Raw genomic sequence first — 17,418 nt, 5'->3', positions numbered from 1 at the left:
ATGAAAACATGACCTGTCCTTCAGTTTTCTCTAAAAAAAGGAAGCAGTAACCACTTCACCATAAAGCTGTTGTATTACTTAGAATAAGATGTATAAAAATAGTCATATTAGGTGTTTAATAAGTGGTGAGGTGTAAGTGCTGAGGTGCTGTGGACAGGTAATAGGCTCCAGGTAGCAAATCTGTAGAGCAGGGCTGCCCAGTGCTCCTCTGGACTCTTGGTAAAAGCCACTGGGAATCCTAGCACATGGGCTCCAACCCTCCCAGAGCTCCAGGGTCGAGGGGAGGGGGAGAGAAGAGGTTGTTTACTGACTTTTCCAGTGAATCAGCGCTTCCAGCAAACCATCCTTGTCCCTCCTCACTGTCCCCTAGCTTTGCTGCTGAACTACTCACAACTAACCTCTGAGAGAGCAAGACTCAGCAGCACAGCAATCTGCACCCTCCCTGTCCCCAGCCTCTGCTGCCCCCTAGGCCTGGGCCCAGCTGCCATCCCTTCCTCCTTCGCCATGCCACCTCAAGCCCTGTGAACCCTGGAGTCCCCGAATGTTGTGAAACATCCCTGCTTTTCCTTAGGCAGCCACCCCTGTGCCTTCACCTGGCCCCGCGAGAAGGTAAGCTAAGCTCGAGAGGGTACGTGAGGCTCCACGATTTTCCTTAGTGTCCCCAACCCCCACCAGGGCCCCAACCTCCTTCCAAATCGCGACGACCTGCCCCCTCCTCCGCCTGCAGCGCAAACCCAAGAGTTCCCCCACCAAGCCAACCCACCAGCCACGCCAGGACCAGGCCCCGCCCCAGCCAGCGTAGCCGCAGAGATCCCTGGGAAATGTAGTCTTCGGCAGCTCTCAGGGGCTTGTGGCCAGCAGGGCCTGAGCGCCTTAGCCTTATGCGTCTTCAGACCCACTAACTCACCGTGGTGAGCCCAGGCATATCAGCGGTGCTGGGCAGTGAACTGGCTGCTGGATGCAGGCAGTTTACAAAGAGATCGTAGGGCCTTCAACAAGTCCCATAACTTTGGCAACAGTCTTACAGGTTTCAAGGTAGCACAGGCTTAGGACCTGGCATATGTGTCCTTAGTAAACAGATACTATTGCTATCTTTACTGGCCTGGCAGAGTTGCCAAAAACAGTTCAGCCCCTAAGTGTGTGTGGGCCCAGGACCAGGACCTGTTGATTCACCCTGTCCCACCCACCCCCGCAAACACACACACCCAAGAGGCCCAGGGGTTACTCCTGAACATGTTTGGTCCAGCAACTCAGGTGCCCCTCTCCCCAACCCAAGTTACCCTCATTGCCTCTGACCACCCACGAGCACACTACACAAATACTCACAAATATCTGAGATTTATTTCCCAACATTTTTTGGGAATGTTGTGTTTGTTTTCTGTTTTGGGTTTTCTGTTGTTTTTTTGTTTTTGTTTTTTTACAAATTGAATAAAAGGAATGAAGGGGAGAAGTGGTACCCCAGGACCCTGGGCTCCTGATGAGAGGTGACAGTAGGAAAATGTCGCCTCACCCACAAACTCCTGGCCTGCTGCCCTAACCTCTCCTATCAACCTTGCCTAAGAGTGAGGTGAGGGCTTTTGGAAGATGTGGGGTTTCCCCCTAGAGGGGACTCTGGGCATTTTGTTTTGGGCCCTGAACTGGGTCAGGCTGAGGGCAAGTGTGGGCACAGATGTGGCGCCGTCTGCACCTTTCTTGCCTGCGGGCCAGCTGCCGCAGTTGTTTCCGGATGGCCCAGAGCACCAGATACACTTCGCGCAGCATCTCAGCTTCTGGTGACTGCAGAGGGGACCCAGCCCTCATTTGGGAAGGAACTGAGGTAGAACTCACAGATGACTGAAAGAGAAAGAGGTGCACATGTAAACATCTTGGTCTATGGAGAAACGGCTGGTAGAAGCACCTGCAGATATACAGCAAAGGCTTTTAATTCCACCTCCTTCATCAGGCCTCAGCTCAGGCACTGCCTCCTCCAAGAGGTCTTCCAGGCTGCATTAGGTGTTCGTCTCTACTCTCGTGTTTGCCCCATCAGACCACGTTTCATCACTATTTGTTTTGTGGACTCATCTATTTTCAACACTAGAATGCAAGCTCCTGGAAGACTGGGACCATGTCTGACCCACCTTTGATCCACCTTTGACCCACCTCTGACCCACCTTTGAAACTAGTATTTCATGGAAAGTGTGTTTAAATGGAGAAGGACCTCTGTCTCCAGCCCAGAGAGCCCTTCTGTTCTCCATGTCTGTATAGCCCACTGCCTCCTAGACATCTCCATGCAGACGTTCTATTGACATTTCAACTCATCTTGTCCCAGTGCCTAAACTCATCATGTCCTCCTCGAAGTATAACCTTACTCCTTCATTCCCCCCCGCCATGGATGGCTCCAGCCTGCTGTCTATCTCTCTCAATCCCCTCAACATCTTCCGGTCAACCCCTTGGTACAATTCTACCCCTTAAATATCACTCCACTCCATTAACTTGTTCTACCTGATGCCTCTTCCTCAGTCCAGAATATCCTTCTCTCTTCGCCTGCGCTTTAACACCTCCAAAAGGTCTTCCTTCCTTTCCTCTTGCCCCTTCTGGCCTCCCCTCCACAGGGCAGCCAAGTAAACTTTAAGTTAATGCTGCAATCCTTCATTCAAGGCCAAGATAAGTTGATTTGGTAGTGATCTACACATTACCCTTTTATAAATTAAGTTTTTGACTTTGAGATCATTGTAGCTTCATATGCAGTTTGAGAAACAAGTATACTTTTTACCCAGTAGTAGTGCCCCCCAACAGTAAAATCTTACAAAACATCATAATCAGGATATTGAAATTGACACAATACACTGATATGATCCACATTTCCCCAGTTTTACTTGCATCGTGTGCGCTGAATTCTACTCAATCTTGTATCATATGTGTACCAACTCCCATAGTCAAGATGATAAAGGAGATTCTCATCACGCAAGGACTCCTCATGTTGTCTTTTATAACAAACCCACCTCCCTCACCCCCAACCCCTGTCACCCCTGGCAACCACTAAACCACTAATCAGTTCTCCATTTCTATAATTTTGGTATTTCAAGAATGGTATATCATGTAAGTGGAATGACACGGTATATGACCTTTTGGGATTAGTTGTTTTCATCAGCATAATTCCCTTGAAATTCACGTAAATTGTTGCGTGTGTCAATAGTCTGTTTCTTGTTCTGGCTGAGAAGTATTCCATGGTATGGCTATGTCACAGATTAACCATTCACCTCTGAAGCACTTTTGGACTGGTTTTGGCTATTACCAGTAATGCTACTATGAACATTCACATACAGATTTTTTGTGTGAACATAAAATTTCATTCATTCATTAGATAAATGCCCAAGAATACAACTACTGGGTCATATGACAATTGCATGTTTAGTTTTACAAGAAACCACCAAAGTGTTTTCCAGAGTAGCTGTACCATTTTACATTCCCACCAGCAATGTGGGAGTGTAGGTGAGCTTTCTAAATCAGAATCTGATTGCATCGCTCTGCTCAAATGTCTGCAAGGGCTCCTATTGCTCTTAGGGCCAAATTCAAACTCCACAACTGGGCAGCCCCCTGCCTTGTACTAGCTGGCCCTCAGCCCCAGGATTGCTTTGCTCTGATCCAAACACCTTGGCACAGCCCTCCAAACATCTGTTGTTCTTTCTTGGTGAAAACTCCTTCCACTTCCTCCACTTTCCTCTCACCACCTCCCCCCTGCCTCAAAACTTCAGATTTGAGCTTCACCCTCTCTTCTGTTAGGAAGGCCTTCCTTGACTTCCTAGGGCTAGAAGAGATGCCCTTCCCCGGGGCTCCCACAGGCCCCAGTGCCTCCCACGTCAAACCCCTAAGATACTGAATCAACAATGCCTATGATTTTGTCTGCAGCCCCCTCAGTCTGGGTAGATCTTGTTTACTATGTACCCTCAGAGCCACTCTCAGCACCGGGCACTTAGCAGAGGCGCAGGAAATACATATTTAATGAATGGAGGGAGGACTGAGTCCTTGGAGGGTGGGGAGAGTGGGAGGGTTTGTGGGGACAAGGGAGATATGGTACTGACCTTCCAGCTGCACATTTGCCATCCAGACTGGAGAGCTGACACCATGATCGTGGACAAAGACTTGACAGCTGTGAAGGGCAGCTGCAGCAGGGACCGGCCCCGGTCCCCACGGTCCAGCTCCACCTTGGCCTCATCTGCTGTCTCGGCCAGCACACAGGGGTCAGCCACCATGGGGGGCACTTCCATCTTGGAAACCTTAGCCTCTTTGAGGGACTCAACCAACTTCAAAGTCTCATCCACGTTGGGAAACTTATCCAACTTCAACTCATTTTTCTTGGACTCAGGGTGTTCCAACGTGGTTGACTTAGTTTTCTGTTGCCAAAAGAAAACCTAATAACCAAGAAGGGAGAGGAAGGATAGGAGAGAGAGCCAGAGTAGAGACAACAGTCAGAAGGGAAGCCACAAAAGGGATGGGACAGTGTGTGTCCTGGCCTCCTCCCCAGCTGTCCTACCCCTCACCTCCTCCTTTCCTATCTAGTTTGGCCACAGGAAGCCAGGACGGAAGGGAGGCCAGGTAGAGGCCTTCTACCCAGCATGGTATGAGGAAGGGTCAGTTTCTGAAACTCACCCAGTAAGTAATCTTTTGCCAAATCCATCGGAAGAATCTCATGACTACAACCATTTCTCCCAATACACAAGTCCCAAGTAGGAGGCAAAACCAGCATTGGGCTGGGTGGGGGTAGGGGGGCAGGGGGAGGTGTGGGAGGACAAGCTGTAAGCCAGTGGCTGCCACGTAGGGGTCTCTCAGGAATTTCAAGTGCAGCAGTAAAGAAAGAAATAGAGAATCTAGGGGGAAACCTCCCCCTGATAACTCATCCTAGGCTTTTCCTCCCCTCCCTGGGACAGGGAGAGGAGTTGAAGAGGATGAGAACCCAGAGTGAGGGAAAGTTCTAGTCCATTGTGAGAGCCTGCCTGGCCCTGACCTCAACCCCTGAGGCCCTTCCAGAACCCCTGAGCCAATCCCTGCGCCCTCAGCTCTCCCTCACTCAGAGACAAGGGAAACGAACATTTATGGAGCGCCTGTTACTCGCCAGGCATTTCCTATATGTGATGTCCTATAATTTTCACAGCAGCCCTCACGTAGGTATCATTGTCAGTGCCATTTTTACCCACAAGGAAGCTGGGATTCAGAAAAACCAAAGAACCTGCCCAAGGTCATAAATCTAGGGAGGTATAGGGCAGGGGGTCCAACCCAGGTCAGCCTTCAGTATCCAGCTCTCCACAGCTGTCCTTTCTAGTCTGGGGACAGGGTCCTCCTGAGGCTCAGGCTGCTGGTCTCCCCTTTCCCCACTAGATGGGGTCCTTCTCCCTACCTGCCTCTTTTGCCTGGGACAGCAGCCCAGCTGAGGCTGTCTGGGAGGGGCCTGCTCACCCACAGAGCCCTGTCCTCAGCCAGCTGGGGGTGGAAGCCACGGAGGCGGGCCAGGCCTGGCCAGGGCACAGTGTGCCCGGGAAGCCTGGCCCACACCCAAGGCTGAGACAAGGGCCCCATTCAGGGCCCCCTGCCCCACCCCCAAGCAGTTACCCGGATCCAGCCCGCAGAGGGGACACACTGGGAAGCTAGGGGTGGATCCTGCACAATTACCAAAGGCCTCATTGTTTCCCTGTGCCCCCCCCCCAGCACGTGGGCAGATGGCCCCCTCCACCCTCCCTCCCTCTGCCTTGCCTTGCCTGCCCCTTCCCAGGACCTGGCAGGCCACTGGCTCCCTTTCCCAAATCTCTTTTGACCACTCTGAGCCACATTAAACCTCCCCAGTTTGGGCAAGATCTCTAGGGAAGCCCACAGTCTCAGTCCTTCCCCCACAGTGGAAATTGCTTGTGCAGGCCCCCAGTTTGGACATAAGCATCAAGAGGTCAACTTCAGATTCAAGTTTCTTCGGATTCTTTTAATTATAATTATTATTTTAATAACAACCTGAATCCCAGAACTTCCAAACGCTGGCCATACTCCCTCCCCTGGGCAGAGAAGAGGGAGTACTTCCAGGGAACAAGGTGAAGAGGGGGTGCCTGCCAGGAAGCCCCCAACACCCCCAAACAATCTACTGCTGGGGGGTCCTAAACACTGACACCTAGGGAGGGAGAAGGGAGCTCCATTGAACACCCTGTCCAGAAGTCTTCCCTCCTCCATCAAAGCCTGGGCATGCCCCAGCCCAGTCCCTGGGCACTATGGGGAGATGGAGGAAGGGTAGGGGGACAGGCCAACTCTGAGCCTTCAACTCCCATCCCCAGGGATCAGGGGGAATTAAAGCTGCATAGGAAGAGGGGGCAGGCAGCTGGCACAAGGCCTGGCAGCTGTGGCAGCCCCCAAAGGCACATTGTGAGGGAAGGGAGGCTCAGACGGAGGGCCCATTGGGCGCGGGGGGCCCAAGCCGAGGGACCCCCGAGGAAGGCAGCTGGGCCAGCTGTTCAGGGCTGGCCAGGGCACGCAGCAGTCCATTCTCTTGCTCCAGCGCAGCATTCCGCTCAGCCAGGTCCCGGATCTGCTCCTTCAGCACCTCCACCTCCTCCCGGACCGCAAACATGAGATGGGACTTCACCAGGTCCTGGGAAACAGGTAAAGCATCAGGGGTCCCAGGCCATCCCAACCTCATTGCTTGCCCAGTATCTTGAAGGGCTGGGTATGAGAGATCTCCCTGCTTCTAGATAATGAGAGACCACTGGGGAAGAAGCAAAGCAGGAGGATGGAGACAGGGCAGGGGAAGAAGCCAGACAGAGGCAAGGTCAGGGCTCAAAGACAGAGATGGAGGCCAGGAGCAGGCCCAAAGACCAAGGGAAGTTAAGGGTTCAGGTGGAGACTAGAGGGGGTGGAGGGCCCAAGGGAACCCAGCTGGGAATGGGTGGAGGAGCTGGGAGTCAGTGTTCCCTAATAATGAGGACAGCAGGGGTGGAGCAGCAGGCCAGCTAACAGAGGCAGAGCCTGGGCATCAGTACATGGGCAGGGACCTCCTGGGGCCAGGGTGGCTTTTCTTACCATGGCTTGCTCGATCTTGTTGTCAATGCCAACGAGGCTTCCGGAGCCACTGGAGAGACACGGGGAGATGAGAGGTAAGGAGGAGGAACAGGTGCCAAGCCAGGTGACTGGACACCACAGCCAGTTGCCTTCCAGGTGTTTCTCAGAGCAGGCTCTGGCCTCCATAAGTCCCACTGTTGCAGCCTCCCTCCCACCCCAGCCTGTACCTGTGACAGTAGAGAATCAGGGAGAGGAGGGTTTTGTCCATCCCCCGGCAGGGTGAGGGCCTCTGCCCAGGGCCCCCTAAGCCCCGGTGGGATGGGAGTCCAGATGCCCCCCTAATGGGGGATGCTCCTCGAGGGGAGCAAGGAGAGGAGACACAGCCCCTTTTCTGAGGCGGCCCTGGAGCCATCCCTACCACTCGGGTCTCAAATGATGACACCAGGGATTTGACAGAGATTCCTGGCTGGGCCATCCCCGAGGGGCAAGGGTCCCCAGGCCCTCCCCAAAGGGAGAGGGCTATATTAGAAGGACTGCCTGGGGGGCTCAGAGCCCCCCGGGGTAGAACAGGTCTGGCTGGTACCAGGCAGCCAAAGAAAAGACAGTACCCAGGGGGTGCTGGTCTGAGAGATATACACCAACCCCCAGGGCAAAGCCTGGCTGCTATTGGCTCCTCAGGGACACGGGGACCCCCTCCCACTGGCTTTGGGGTGGGCGGGAATTCCCAGACTCAGTCAGTGCCAGTGTCCCCTTCTCACTCTGGCACCAATCCCAGAGCAGGGGGGGGGGGGGGGCGTCTAACTGAGGGATGGCAGCTGGTAGGCCTGGCTGGGGAAAGGCTGTGATGCCAGAGACCTAGGTCCGGGAGGGGATGAAGGTTGAGGGACAGCCTGGCCCTGGGACGCCTCTCCCTGCCTCTGACTCCATCCTGCCCCCTCTGGTCGGTCTAATACCGCCTCCCTCAAGGCCTCAGTTCCTCTCAGCTGGGATAGGGGAAGCAGTACTTGATGTGGTCTTCCTTGGACTGTAAGCAACCCCTCCTTCTAACATAAACTTCACATCATGGGTCGCCCCTGGTGACTGGCCAGAGGGTCCCCCACTTCCCATGGTGAAGACCAAGAGGAATGGGAAACGTTACCATGACAACAGAACAGAGCCCAGAGCCCTGAAAGACAATTACAGCCAACAGTCCTGGATCTGGGATATGGGGTCTTGAAGCATCAAGGGCTTGAGGAGAGATGGTAAGGTGAAGCTGGAGGTGGGACACTGAGAATAGGAGCAGAGGCCTTTTGAAGACCCCTGGGAACAGAAACAGGGAGGGGGAAGAGTAGGTCTGGCTGCAGTTACGCTCAGTGACCACCAGAGGTCGACACAGGCCAGGCACAAGGGTCCGCAGGGCCAGGCTCTGGTTGCCAGACCCAGACTCTCCCTCCAGTCAGTCCTTTCAGGACCAGGGCCTGAACCCGCCTTTTCGCCCTGCGGGTATCCCGCAAGGCTCCCTCTCCCCACCACTCAAGCCCCAGGTTCCTGTGTCATCCCATGGCTCACAACCTACCTCTGTCCAGTTTCTGCCTCAGCTGCTTCAGCCCCAAGGCCAGCCCTCCAGTGTGACTCCCTGCTGCACAATCACCAGTTCTATCCTGCTTGCCGCCACCCCCCTACCCGCCACTTTCCCCCTCTCTCTGAGTAGGTGGTCCCAACATGCTGCATTCTACACCCTTGTGCTCAATTGTCAAGTCCTGTCTACTGGCTGTCAGTTCCAACGTGCTTTCCTGCACTGGGGGTGATTAGCACTCATTTCAAGGTGACCCTTGAATGAGGCCCTGCAGCCAGGAAGGGAGCACGAGGGAGCTGGGAATTTTCCATTTCCCATCCAAGCTCTGGGTGCAGAAGGCATTGACAGGAGGGTAACCAATGGGGTGACCAGGCCTGAGAGAGCAAGCAGCACAGGGTGAGGTAGCAGAAGGACACCTGGAACTCTTGGAATTGGAGGGAAGAGAACAAGTTTAAGAGTGGAAGCAGGCTGGCCAGCTGGAGAGTCAAAGCAGCTTTCAATCTATTTCAATCTGAGACACCTGGGTGGAGACTTGCCACCACAGAACGCGCCCCCCACCTCAGCTCCCCCCGCCCCCATAAACAGACACAGAGACCAAAAAGGGGTAGATTCACAGGAATAGGAACCCTGGCCTTGCTTGGCAGACACTCAGGTAAAGATGCCAAGTTGTTGATTCTTGCCAGAAATAAAGGAATACTACAATAATAAACATTTGTTGGCTGAGAGATGACTATCTCCTGTTTGCCTAGTGCTAGAGAGTTTTTGATACCATTTTCCACTGTCACATCCCAATATTAACACTTCAAGGGACCAAGACTCTGGCTGGCAACTCAAGCCCTCTTAGAACTCCGAGGCACTGCGCTGGAATTCCTGGGCAAGATCAGGAGCCGGAAGTTTGGGGTTGGCTGAGTGAAATCAGCTCTCACCGCAAGCCCAAAAGGTGACTTTGTATGAATTAGAACGAAATATCCCCTTCTCCAAGACACTTATTGCCATCTTCTGGTGTCGACAGTGACTTTAAATGTATGTGGTGCTCCCCTGGAGTTGTGCAGGGCACAATATGCACAACTGGGGACTCTGGGTCTGCAGGACTCTTGGCAGGGACAAGAGTGGGGCAGGGACAGCCCTACAGTTGGTCTTCATTTCTGAAGGTCAAATGAAACAGCCTCAAAAATGAGGATCAGATGAAGGAGCTGGAGATCTGGGAGAGGTAGATTCTGATCCTGGGGACAAGGGCCAGCCCTGCTCCCTCACTATGTTCTAAGGAGCCCCAGGGGCTGGGCCTGGGGCCAATAAAGTGGCATCCAGCTGCCCTGTCCACACTCCCTCCCGGATCTGTGGTGTCTTTGGGGTGGGGCCCGTCCAGGAGGTGGGGAGGATGGCTCCTTGCCCGGCTTGGGAGAGCTGTTCCTGCCTCTGTTCTGGAAAGGGCACCCTAGAGATGGCTGCCTCCTTCTCCTCTTGGGACACAGGCATCCAGTAGGAAGGTGGAGAGAATGTAGCTTTGGTGCCAGACACAAGCTCTAATTGCAGTTCTGCCACTTACTAGATGGGTGACCTGAGGCTAGTTGCTAAAACCCTCTTCCTATAAGTCTCAGTTTCTTCAAATGGGTATCATGGAGTTCCTTTTAGGATTATATGAAATAAAATGTAGCAGGTGACCCAAAGGAGACACTGGATATAAATGTACCTTTTCTTTCCTGAGTTCCGAGTATTCAGTCCTCATAATGCTTGGATCCCCAATGCTGGCCACCCACTGCATCCACCCATCCAGCTATCTAATTATTATTCAAGTACCTCCCAATTTCCAGGCCCTGTTGAGGGTTCAAAGATTCTTGCAACCCAGCGGCATGTGATCAGTCTGAATTCACCAGGCACCCTCTGTTCTCCCTTCCCCAAACTCAAGAATTGGTTCCATCCTCAACTCTTCTGGGATTCTGGCACTTAACACCCCAATCCATTTTCCATCTCAAAAGGGAGGTCCCATGCCACTCAAACTCCATTCTCCTGCCAGCTTCAGGCACACCAGAGAGGTAAGGTAGGGGCTATACACCCCATTCCAGGGGGCCAAAGGGGTGCCCAACCCAAACCCGCTGGCCCAGCAGGGTGGAGCACAAGGGGCTGGGCTGGGCCAGAGCCCCAGAGGCTTGCAGTGGAACAGGGTAAAGTGGAAGCTGGGAGCTGGACCGGTCAAACTGGGGTGTGTGAGGGCGATGGAACAGAGGGCAGGAGGGAGGGGACAAGTCAAAAGAATAAAGCTGATGAGAATTCTGGAGGCAGAACTCTCTAAGGAAAAGCAGAGCGTTGGGCTCTGAAATCAACAGGGGTGGAGGAGGGGCAGGGAGCCCTAATGCCAGGTTACTTCCCAAGTGGGAGGAGGAGAGGGTGGGAAGAGCTGAGAATAGCAGCGTTGGGGGCAGGTGACTCTTCAGGCCCTGGCCGACCTCACACCTCACACATTCCTGAGAGTAGGAGCTCAGATGGGAGCCCAGACAGGGCCCTACCCACACACTCTATCCTTCACTCTCCAGGGTGTCCACCAGGCCCCTCACCCTCTATCCCATCCACCAGTTCACAGCTATCCCTTCTCTTTCCTCTTTGGCTCCTGGCTCTCTTAAGGCCCTCGGCCTTTGTCTTTGGTGGGGCTCAGTCCCTGATTCTGGGGCTTGGTCTCACATGAGGGGAAGGGGGAATGAACCCCTCAGCACCCACTCACCCACCGCTAAGCCCCGCCCCTTATCCCCTAAACCGGAAGTCCCTCCCCAAGAGCCTCGAACAGGAAGTCCCACTCCTCCCTCCAAAATAAAAGTTATGACTCTCTAGCCCTTCTTCTGGGTTCCTATCAGTCTACCGCCAGAAGGGAGCAGCCTGGCTATCTGACTCACAATTTCGTTCCTCCCTTTTCAGCTTGCTGACGTTCCTATGTTCAAACCTGGCCCTCAAAGCAGGAAGTTCTGCCCACCGTGCCACGGAACTATACATGCCACTGAAAATAACGAGGCTTTCTCCCTCAAAAGGGCAAACCCAAGCAAGATCTGCTCTCCTGCGCCTTCCCTGCACACTGCAGCCATCCTGTGACTTTGACTTGGTCAAAGGGAGGACTCAGCCCTGGGTGTTCCTAGCACAGAGAACAGAACCTTAAGGACCTGCATTCTCTGTACCTTAGGACCCTAAAATAGTCCCCATGGACTATATGAATGTGACTGCTAAGGACCGTTCTGATCCCCTCTGTCAGAAGAGAGAGATGGAACTGGGAAGATACTTCCTCCCTCCCTATTCTCATCTCCAGCAATTATTCCAGTAAATTCTTAGGGTTGGCCGGATGACTGCTAAATCCGCAATGGGATTTAACAATGACTCCCTTCAAATTCTAAAAGAGTACTATGATTGACAATCCTAAGCCAAGGAGCCCACCCAGCTCTCTCCAGAGAGGGAGTGGGTCCCAAATCAACTTTGCCCAGCATGTTATGCCCAGGCCAGGTTTCTCAGTTTAAGAGGTCCTCTCCAAGTTCAACGTGGGTGAAGGACAAATACCAGGCAGTTTCATGTGACCATCCCAGGTGCTGGGTTTGGAGGCGGAGCCCACCTACCTATCATCATCGCTGTCCAGGTGGCCACTGATGGCCAGCATGGAGCGGGCCAGGCTGAGGCTCTGGGCTGCTGCTGCTCCAAAAGGGTCTGGAGACTTGTGAACCAGACTGGCATCAGGGAAGAAGTAGAGGGCCGGGGAGCTGGGTCGAGAGTCAAGTGGGGGCACCTGGAGGCAGAGAGGCAGGAACTGTCATGTGGAGTGAGAGAAAGGAATTAACCACTTTACAACTAGGGGGTGTTTCCTCTCTCTCAACCTTTCCTCACACCCCCCTATCCCCACTGTCTTCTGAGGACCCAGGAGTCCTGCCCTTGAAGCCTCTTTCTTCCCCAGGACTAGGAAAAGCATTGGGCAGGCACTAGAGGTAAGGAAATAGAGCCCATCCTGAGGACTGGGTGAGTGGCTTCCAAAAAGTGGTTCACAAGGTATCAGAGAGGGGCTCTGATCTGCACACTGGCTCCCTGCCACCAGGTGAGCCAGGACCCCCAATCAGAGGCTAGTCAGACAGTGTGTGCCTTCTGTCATCTGACTTCTTAAAGCAACTTAAATGTCACTTCCTCTGAGAGGCATTTCCCCATCATTCAACTAGTAAATTCCACTGAACTGTTTTTTAAAAAAATAATACCTAACATTATCTGAAATTAAAGTATTTCTGCCTCTCCACTGCTAGAAGGTAAGCTCCAGAGGGCAAAGCTTAGTTTGTTCAATAGCTATTTGTAGAATGAATGAATCCTCAGAAACTGGTCCTCTTCCTTCCCACCCACCCTATCCCCCACCCCCCCACTCTACCCATTCAAGCCTCTCCTCTCAAACTTCTCCAGACTCAGGTGATGTTCTGCTCCTGCTCTCTGGCTCTGGGGTGGGGGTGGGGGTGGGGGTAAGCGGGTTCCAGAGATGGGGGAGGCAGGGCCTGGGCGTAGACAGCCCAACAGGCACTGGGGGAGGCTGCAAAAGGGCGGGGGACACAGGAACAAGACGCCTCTGTGAGGCCCCAAGAGGCCCCAGCTTCTCGGAAAAGCCAAGAACAGAGAGTCCAGGGTGCTTAGAGGGACACAACAGGGGAATGTGTCCAGGTGATGCCCCCAGCCCGCCTCCTGTCCCGTTAGAAGCAACTGAGAGAGAAGACGCATGGGGGAAGTGTAGGAAAAAGATTAACTTTGGAAGCAGCAGCACAGATGCATGCACACAGGAAGGGACCCAGACCTGAGAGAAGGCAAGGGGGCTGGGGTCCCTGAGAAGAGAGGCACAGAGTCTGCAGGCCCCAGTAAAGCTCAGGCAGGGCTTAAGGACAGAGAGTAGAGGTGGGGGCAAAGGGGCTTGCTTTGGGAGAGTGTGGGGAGTGGGGAAGGGACCTGCAAAGGAAACAGCATCTTCTCCCCTGGGGTAGGAACTGAATGAAAGACCTCAAGAAAAGTAGTGGGGGGTGGCATGAGATATGTGAGCTTGAGGCCATGAGGGAATGGGGGGAGCCGGTCCTGACCGGTCCTGACAGGGCCCAGACATCCAGTCTCAGGTTATTTTTATACTGTGGTTTGTGCCCAAGGCCAGGATGGGTAAAGTTCCCATCCTCACACTCCCTGCCTTTCCTCCTGCAGCCCAAGGTGTTATTTTCTCCACCAGGACAGACACATCCAATCGCCACATCCCTGGCTGCCCACTCCCCACCCCAGAGACCCAGGCATCCTGCCCCCTAGCCCAGGCTTGTTCCTCTTTTGGAGACAGGAAGCAGAAAGAGCAAAGGATTTAACACTTTCTCTGCTGTTTTCTGCCTCTCTACCATTCCACCATGGCCAACCCCTGTGGAACCTGGAGAGGCCCAGATGCAGGGAGCTGAAACAACAGACCAGCAAGCCCCACTCTCCCACCCTTGTAATGGGTCCCCGTAGCACCAAATTCCTCAATTTCTCAGAGAAATCTGGCTCAGGACAAAGCTAGACAGGTGGCTAGGTAGTGGGAAGAAAGAAGATCCCCACCTTGGAAATAGGGCTGCAAAGAAGAAACAGCAGAATGCCTACTTTGTGCTCCTCCCCCAACCCCCGCAGCTCCTGTCCCAGAGGCCCAAACACCCTGCCTTCAGCCTCCACCCTCAATGCCTGAAGGGTGAGACCAAGACAGAAGGTGAAGGCCACACTGAGGAGGGCACATCTCTGTGATGGAGAGAGGGGACTGGCTATGCAGAGATTGAGACTTGGGCCAAAGGCAACAAATAGAAGGCCAGAGAGAGAGAGAAAAGGTGTAGAATGTGGGGAAGAGTGAGCCTGAGAGAGAAAACAAAGGCTGTGTGAGGAGTAGGAAAGGAACTCCAAGTGAGATGGCGGGGAGGAAAAAGAGGGACTACCTGATTTGACGCACAGGTGATGATGGAGCAGGAGAGGTAGGTAAGTATGGAAGTGGAGGCCAAGGCCAACATGGGTGAGTACAATCCCTCAGGTGTCTCCCCCCAGCCTGGAACCCAGCTCTTACCTGCCCCATCTCCTCTGGAGCAACCAACTCCATCCTCAGCCGCAGGGCTCCATCCTTAGTTCGGGACAGTGGAGGAGTCCCAGCTGCTGAGCCCCCTGCCTCCACTTCCACCCTCAGGGAGGACAGAGGTGTGGCAGCCCGGGATGTGCCCGCGCTATCCCCAACCCCAGGCTCTGGGAGGCACTGCTGGGGTGGGGAAGCTGACAGAGGGGGTGTTTCCACCTTGGCTTTGCCAGGCACTGCCAGCTGGCCCAGCCCCCCAGTGAAGGAGCGAGCCTGAAGTCCAGGGGAGGTGGGAGGTGGGAGAAGCCAGGAGGTGGGACCCTGAGACAGGCCTGGCTGTGGGGTATGGGTGCCCAGGCCCAAGCTGGCCAGCTCCAACCTGGAATCCAAAGATCTGCCCCCAGTGCCCCCTGAGGCCCCACGAATCCCCTCCAGGAGCCGGCCAAAGCTAGGTGGCTCCAGGTCTCTCTCGTAAACATCCACACATGTCCAACGGCCACGGCGATAAGGCTCTCCCAGGCCCTGTGGCAGCTTCACCACCCGGAAACGGGAGGCAGGGGCCCCAGGCGGTGGGGAACCGTTCCGGGGGGTGCCCTTACCCCCTGGCTCGGGGTTGGGCTCCCCATTGGGCAGGCGGGGTGGGGGTCCAGTGGGGACCGGCAGGGCAGGGGAATCTGGACCTCCAGGGCTCCCAGGGCCCTCATAATCCGTGGTAACGCTGGTGATTTGGAAACTACTCTTCTTCTTGCCCCCACTCATGGTCCCTGGGGCTCAGGACGGGGCCAAAGTGGGTGGAGGAAGGGGCAGAAATGGCTCTTCGAAGGGACTCAGGCACCCCTGGAACAGGGGAGCCACATGGCAGGGACATCAGGGCCCCTGGGGACATCTGGGTCCGACATGGCAGGAGGGCCTGGCAGGAACTGGGGGTGCCTGGGTGGTGAACGGAGAACAGGGTAGGGGAGGAGGCGAGAGGGGGGAGCAGGGGCAGGTTTTTCCTGCTGCTTTCTGTCGCTGACGAACTCCAGAGCTGAGTTTGCAAACTAGAAAAAGAGTGAGAGAGTGTGTGTGTGAGAAAGCAGTGGGCAGGCCACCTCCGGGTCTTCCTCTCTGGGTAGCAGAATCGGGGAGGAAGGGGAAACCACCAGACACCCAGAGACAAAGAGACAGAGATGACAGAGACTAGAGAAGAGGGTACAGTCAGAGTGGGAGCAGGAAGAGGCAGCCCAGACCAAAGCTGGGCATTTCTGGCCTGGGATTCAAACTCACGGGACTCCAAGTCGTCCCGAGAGCAAAGGGCTCCGAGGCCTGGGTGAACAGAGGTGAAGCACCTCCTCGGCCCGCCCCGGCTACCGGGAGGCCTCTTCTGGTACTCAAGCCCCCTCCCCCCGCCCCTGCCCCGCACCCCAGCTCCCCCATCCCTGGGGCAGGCCCTGCCGCCGCCACAGCGCCCCGCCCAGCCCAGCGCCTCACCTCTCGGCCTCAGCCAACAAGTTGGGCCGGGGGTCCCCGCCGCCTAAGATGTCGGGCTGTCCTTGCCCTGGGGCCTCTTGGCCCCAGCAGCGCGAGGAGCACAGGCGGCAATCAGAGTCTGCTCAGCCCTCTTCGGGGCCGCACCTCACTCCGTAAGCATCTCCGTGGAAAGTTTGCGCTCCGGAAAAGAAGGAACCCCCGCCTTCTTGGTGGAGCCCAGGCGCGGCCTCTGAAGCACCAAGCGTCTCCCGGCTGATGCGGGAGGGGGCGGCTCAGCCCCCTGATCCTCCAGATGGAGCCGCTTCGGTGGTCCGGTCTCCCAAGTCTCTCTTCCCGCGTGGCACCAATGGGTCTCTCCACTGCTCAGCTCCTTTTGGTTCTGTCTCACTGTCTCTCCCTTTCTGGGCTGTTGACAACCCCCCACACCAGGAAGTCCTGCCTCCTCGGGCCTGCTGACTGCTCCTCTCCTACTCCTCCTTCCCCTCTTCCTCCCCTTCCTCCGCCCTCTCTCCCTCCTGGGGCTCCCGGCCAGCTGGCGCAGGGCCAGGACTGCCACTGCCGCTGCTGGTGCGGCAGTAGTTGCCGCTGCCGCTGCCGCTGCCGCTGCGGCTTCTGGGACCGGGACCAAGCTCCTTTAACCCCACACCTGCTGGGCCCAAGCCCAGCTCTTCCTCGGAGGGAGGGGCTGTGGAGGGCGGAGGGGAAAGGGGAGGAGCCTGCAGAGCGGCCCGGGATTCCCTTACTTGTAGGCACTTGCTGGCTGCCATTGGCCTGCAGACACGCAGAAGAGTGGGACGGAACTGACCAGGCGACCTACTGGTACCTGCCACCCCATAAACACTCAGTAAATGTTATGGAGCTGCTAGAGCTGTTATTGTCATATCTTCACTGGTTTTCACAGTCACTGTATGAGGAAGGTATTGTTATTCTCCCCTGTGCCTATTTTAAAAAGTGGATTATTGTGAGAATTTTCCAAAAAATGCCCATGAACTGGACTCTCAGGTACCCATCATGCAATTTCAACAATAATCAGTTTGCAACCTATCTTGTTTCATCTATTACCCCCTGTTGTACTGTGCTGGGTTATTTGAATTTCATCCCAGGCATCACATTATTCCCCTTCTTAGATGTGGAAATGGAGATTGAGGAGGTTCAGAAAGGGTATCAGTGGTAGAGCAGAGACATTCCACACACTCAGGTAGGTCTTTGTCTGGCATATGTTTGTAGAGAAAAGACATGGTACTTATCCACACAATCACCCACACAGACATACCCGAGGACAAATTGCTGGCCCCAAGCAAAGGCACCTCTCCCCCCTCTCATCTGT

The 17,418-nt window shown here is 54.8% G+C and overlaps 2 protein-coding genes across 3 annotated transcripts; both read right to left on the bottom strand.

Moving 5' to 3' along the window:
- Nucleotides 1-1,325: 1,325 nt before the first annotated feature.
- Nucleotides 1,326-5,837, bottom strand: SPACDR (sperm acrosome developmental regulator). Its single transcript, XM_037054938.1, has 3 exons — nucleotides 4,630-5,837; nucleotides 4,062-4,391; nucleotides 1,326-1,833 (listed from the first exon to the last, which is right to left on the bottom strand). The coding sequence occupies exons 1-3, from the start codon at nucleotides 4,681-4,683 to the stop codon at nucleotides 1,600-1,602; spliced, it is 618 nt and encodes a 205-aa protein (XP_036910833.1). The 5' UTR covers nucleotides 4,684-5,837; the 3' UTR covers nucleotides 1,326-1,599.
- An 89-nt stretch (nucleotides 5,838-5,926) lies between these two features.
- On the bottom strand, nucleotides 5,927-16,751 carry TSC22D4 (TSC22 domain family member 4). 2 transcript variants are annotated; one of them, XM_037054936.1, is made up of 5 exons: nucleotides 16,092-16,751; nucleotides 14,619-15,661; nucleotides 12,157-12,323; nucleotides 7,033-7,081; nucleotides 5,927-6,604 (listed from the first exon to the last, which is right to left on the bottom strand). In XM_037054936.1, exons 2-5 carry the CDS (start codon nucleotides 15,378-15,380, stop codon nucleotides 6,395-6,397), a joined length of 1,188 nt encoding a protein of 395 aa, XP_036910831.1. In that variant the 5' UTR covers nucleotides 15,381-15,661; nucleotides 16,092-16,751; the 3' UTR covers nucleotides 5,927-6,394. The 2 variants fall into 2 exon arrangements, with proteins under 2 accessions (XP_036910831.1, XP_036910832.1); XM_037054937.1 differs by lacking the exon at nucleotides 16,092-16,751 and adding an exon at nucleotides 15,888-15,994.
- Between the last annotated feature and the right edge of the window lie 667 nt (nucleotides 16,752-17,418).

The sequence above is a fragment of the Sturnira hondurensis genome, unplaced genomic scaffold, assembly GCF_014824575.4.
Source record: "Sturnira hondurensis isolate 20B ecotype Veracruz unplaced genomic scaffold, ASM1482457v3 Scaffold0008380, whole genome shotgun sequence".
Classification (NCBI taxonomy): domain Eukaryota; kingdom Metazoa; phylum Chordata; class Mammalia; order Chiroptera; family Phyllostomidae; genus Sturnira; species Sturnira hondurensis.
Note: the sequence above shows the minus strand (reverse complement) of the source record. Positions and strands in the feature narration are given on the sequence as shown.

Coding starts and splice junctions, on each gene's coding strand:
- SPACDR (XM_037054938.1), bottom strand. CDS start 4,683: ATGGTTGTAGTCATGAGATTCTTCCGATGGATTTGGCAAAAGATTACT. Junction 4,392..4,629: donor GGCAAAAGATTACTTACTGG/GTGAGTTTCAGA, acceptor CTTGGTTATTAG/GTTTTCTTTTGGCAACAGAA. Junction 1,834..4,061: donor GGCAAATGTGCAGCTGGAAG/GTCAGTACCATA, acceptor TTTCTCTTTCAG/TCATCTGTGAGTTCTACCTC.
- TSC22D4 (XM_037054936.1), bottom strand. CDS start 15,380: ATGAGTGGGGGCAAGAAGAAGAGTAGTTTCCAAATCACCAGCGTTACC. Junction 12,324..14,618: donor CTCCAGAGGAGATGGGGCAG/GTAAGAGCTGGG, acceptor CTCTGCCTCCAG/GTGCCCCCACTTGACTCTCG. Junction 7,082..12,156: donor CTGGACAGCGATGATGATAG/GTAGGTGGGCTC, acceptor GTGTCTCTCCAG/TGGCTCCGGAAGCCTCGTTG.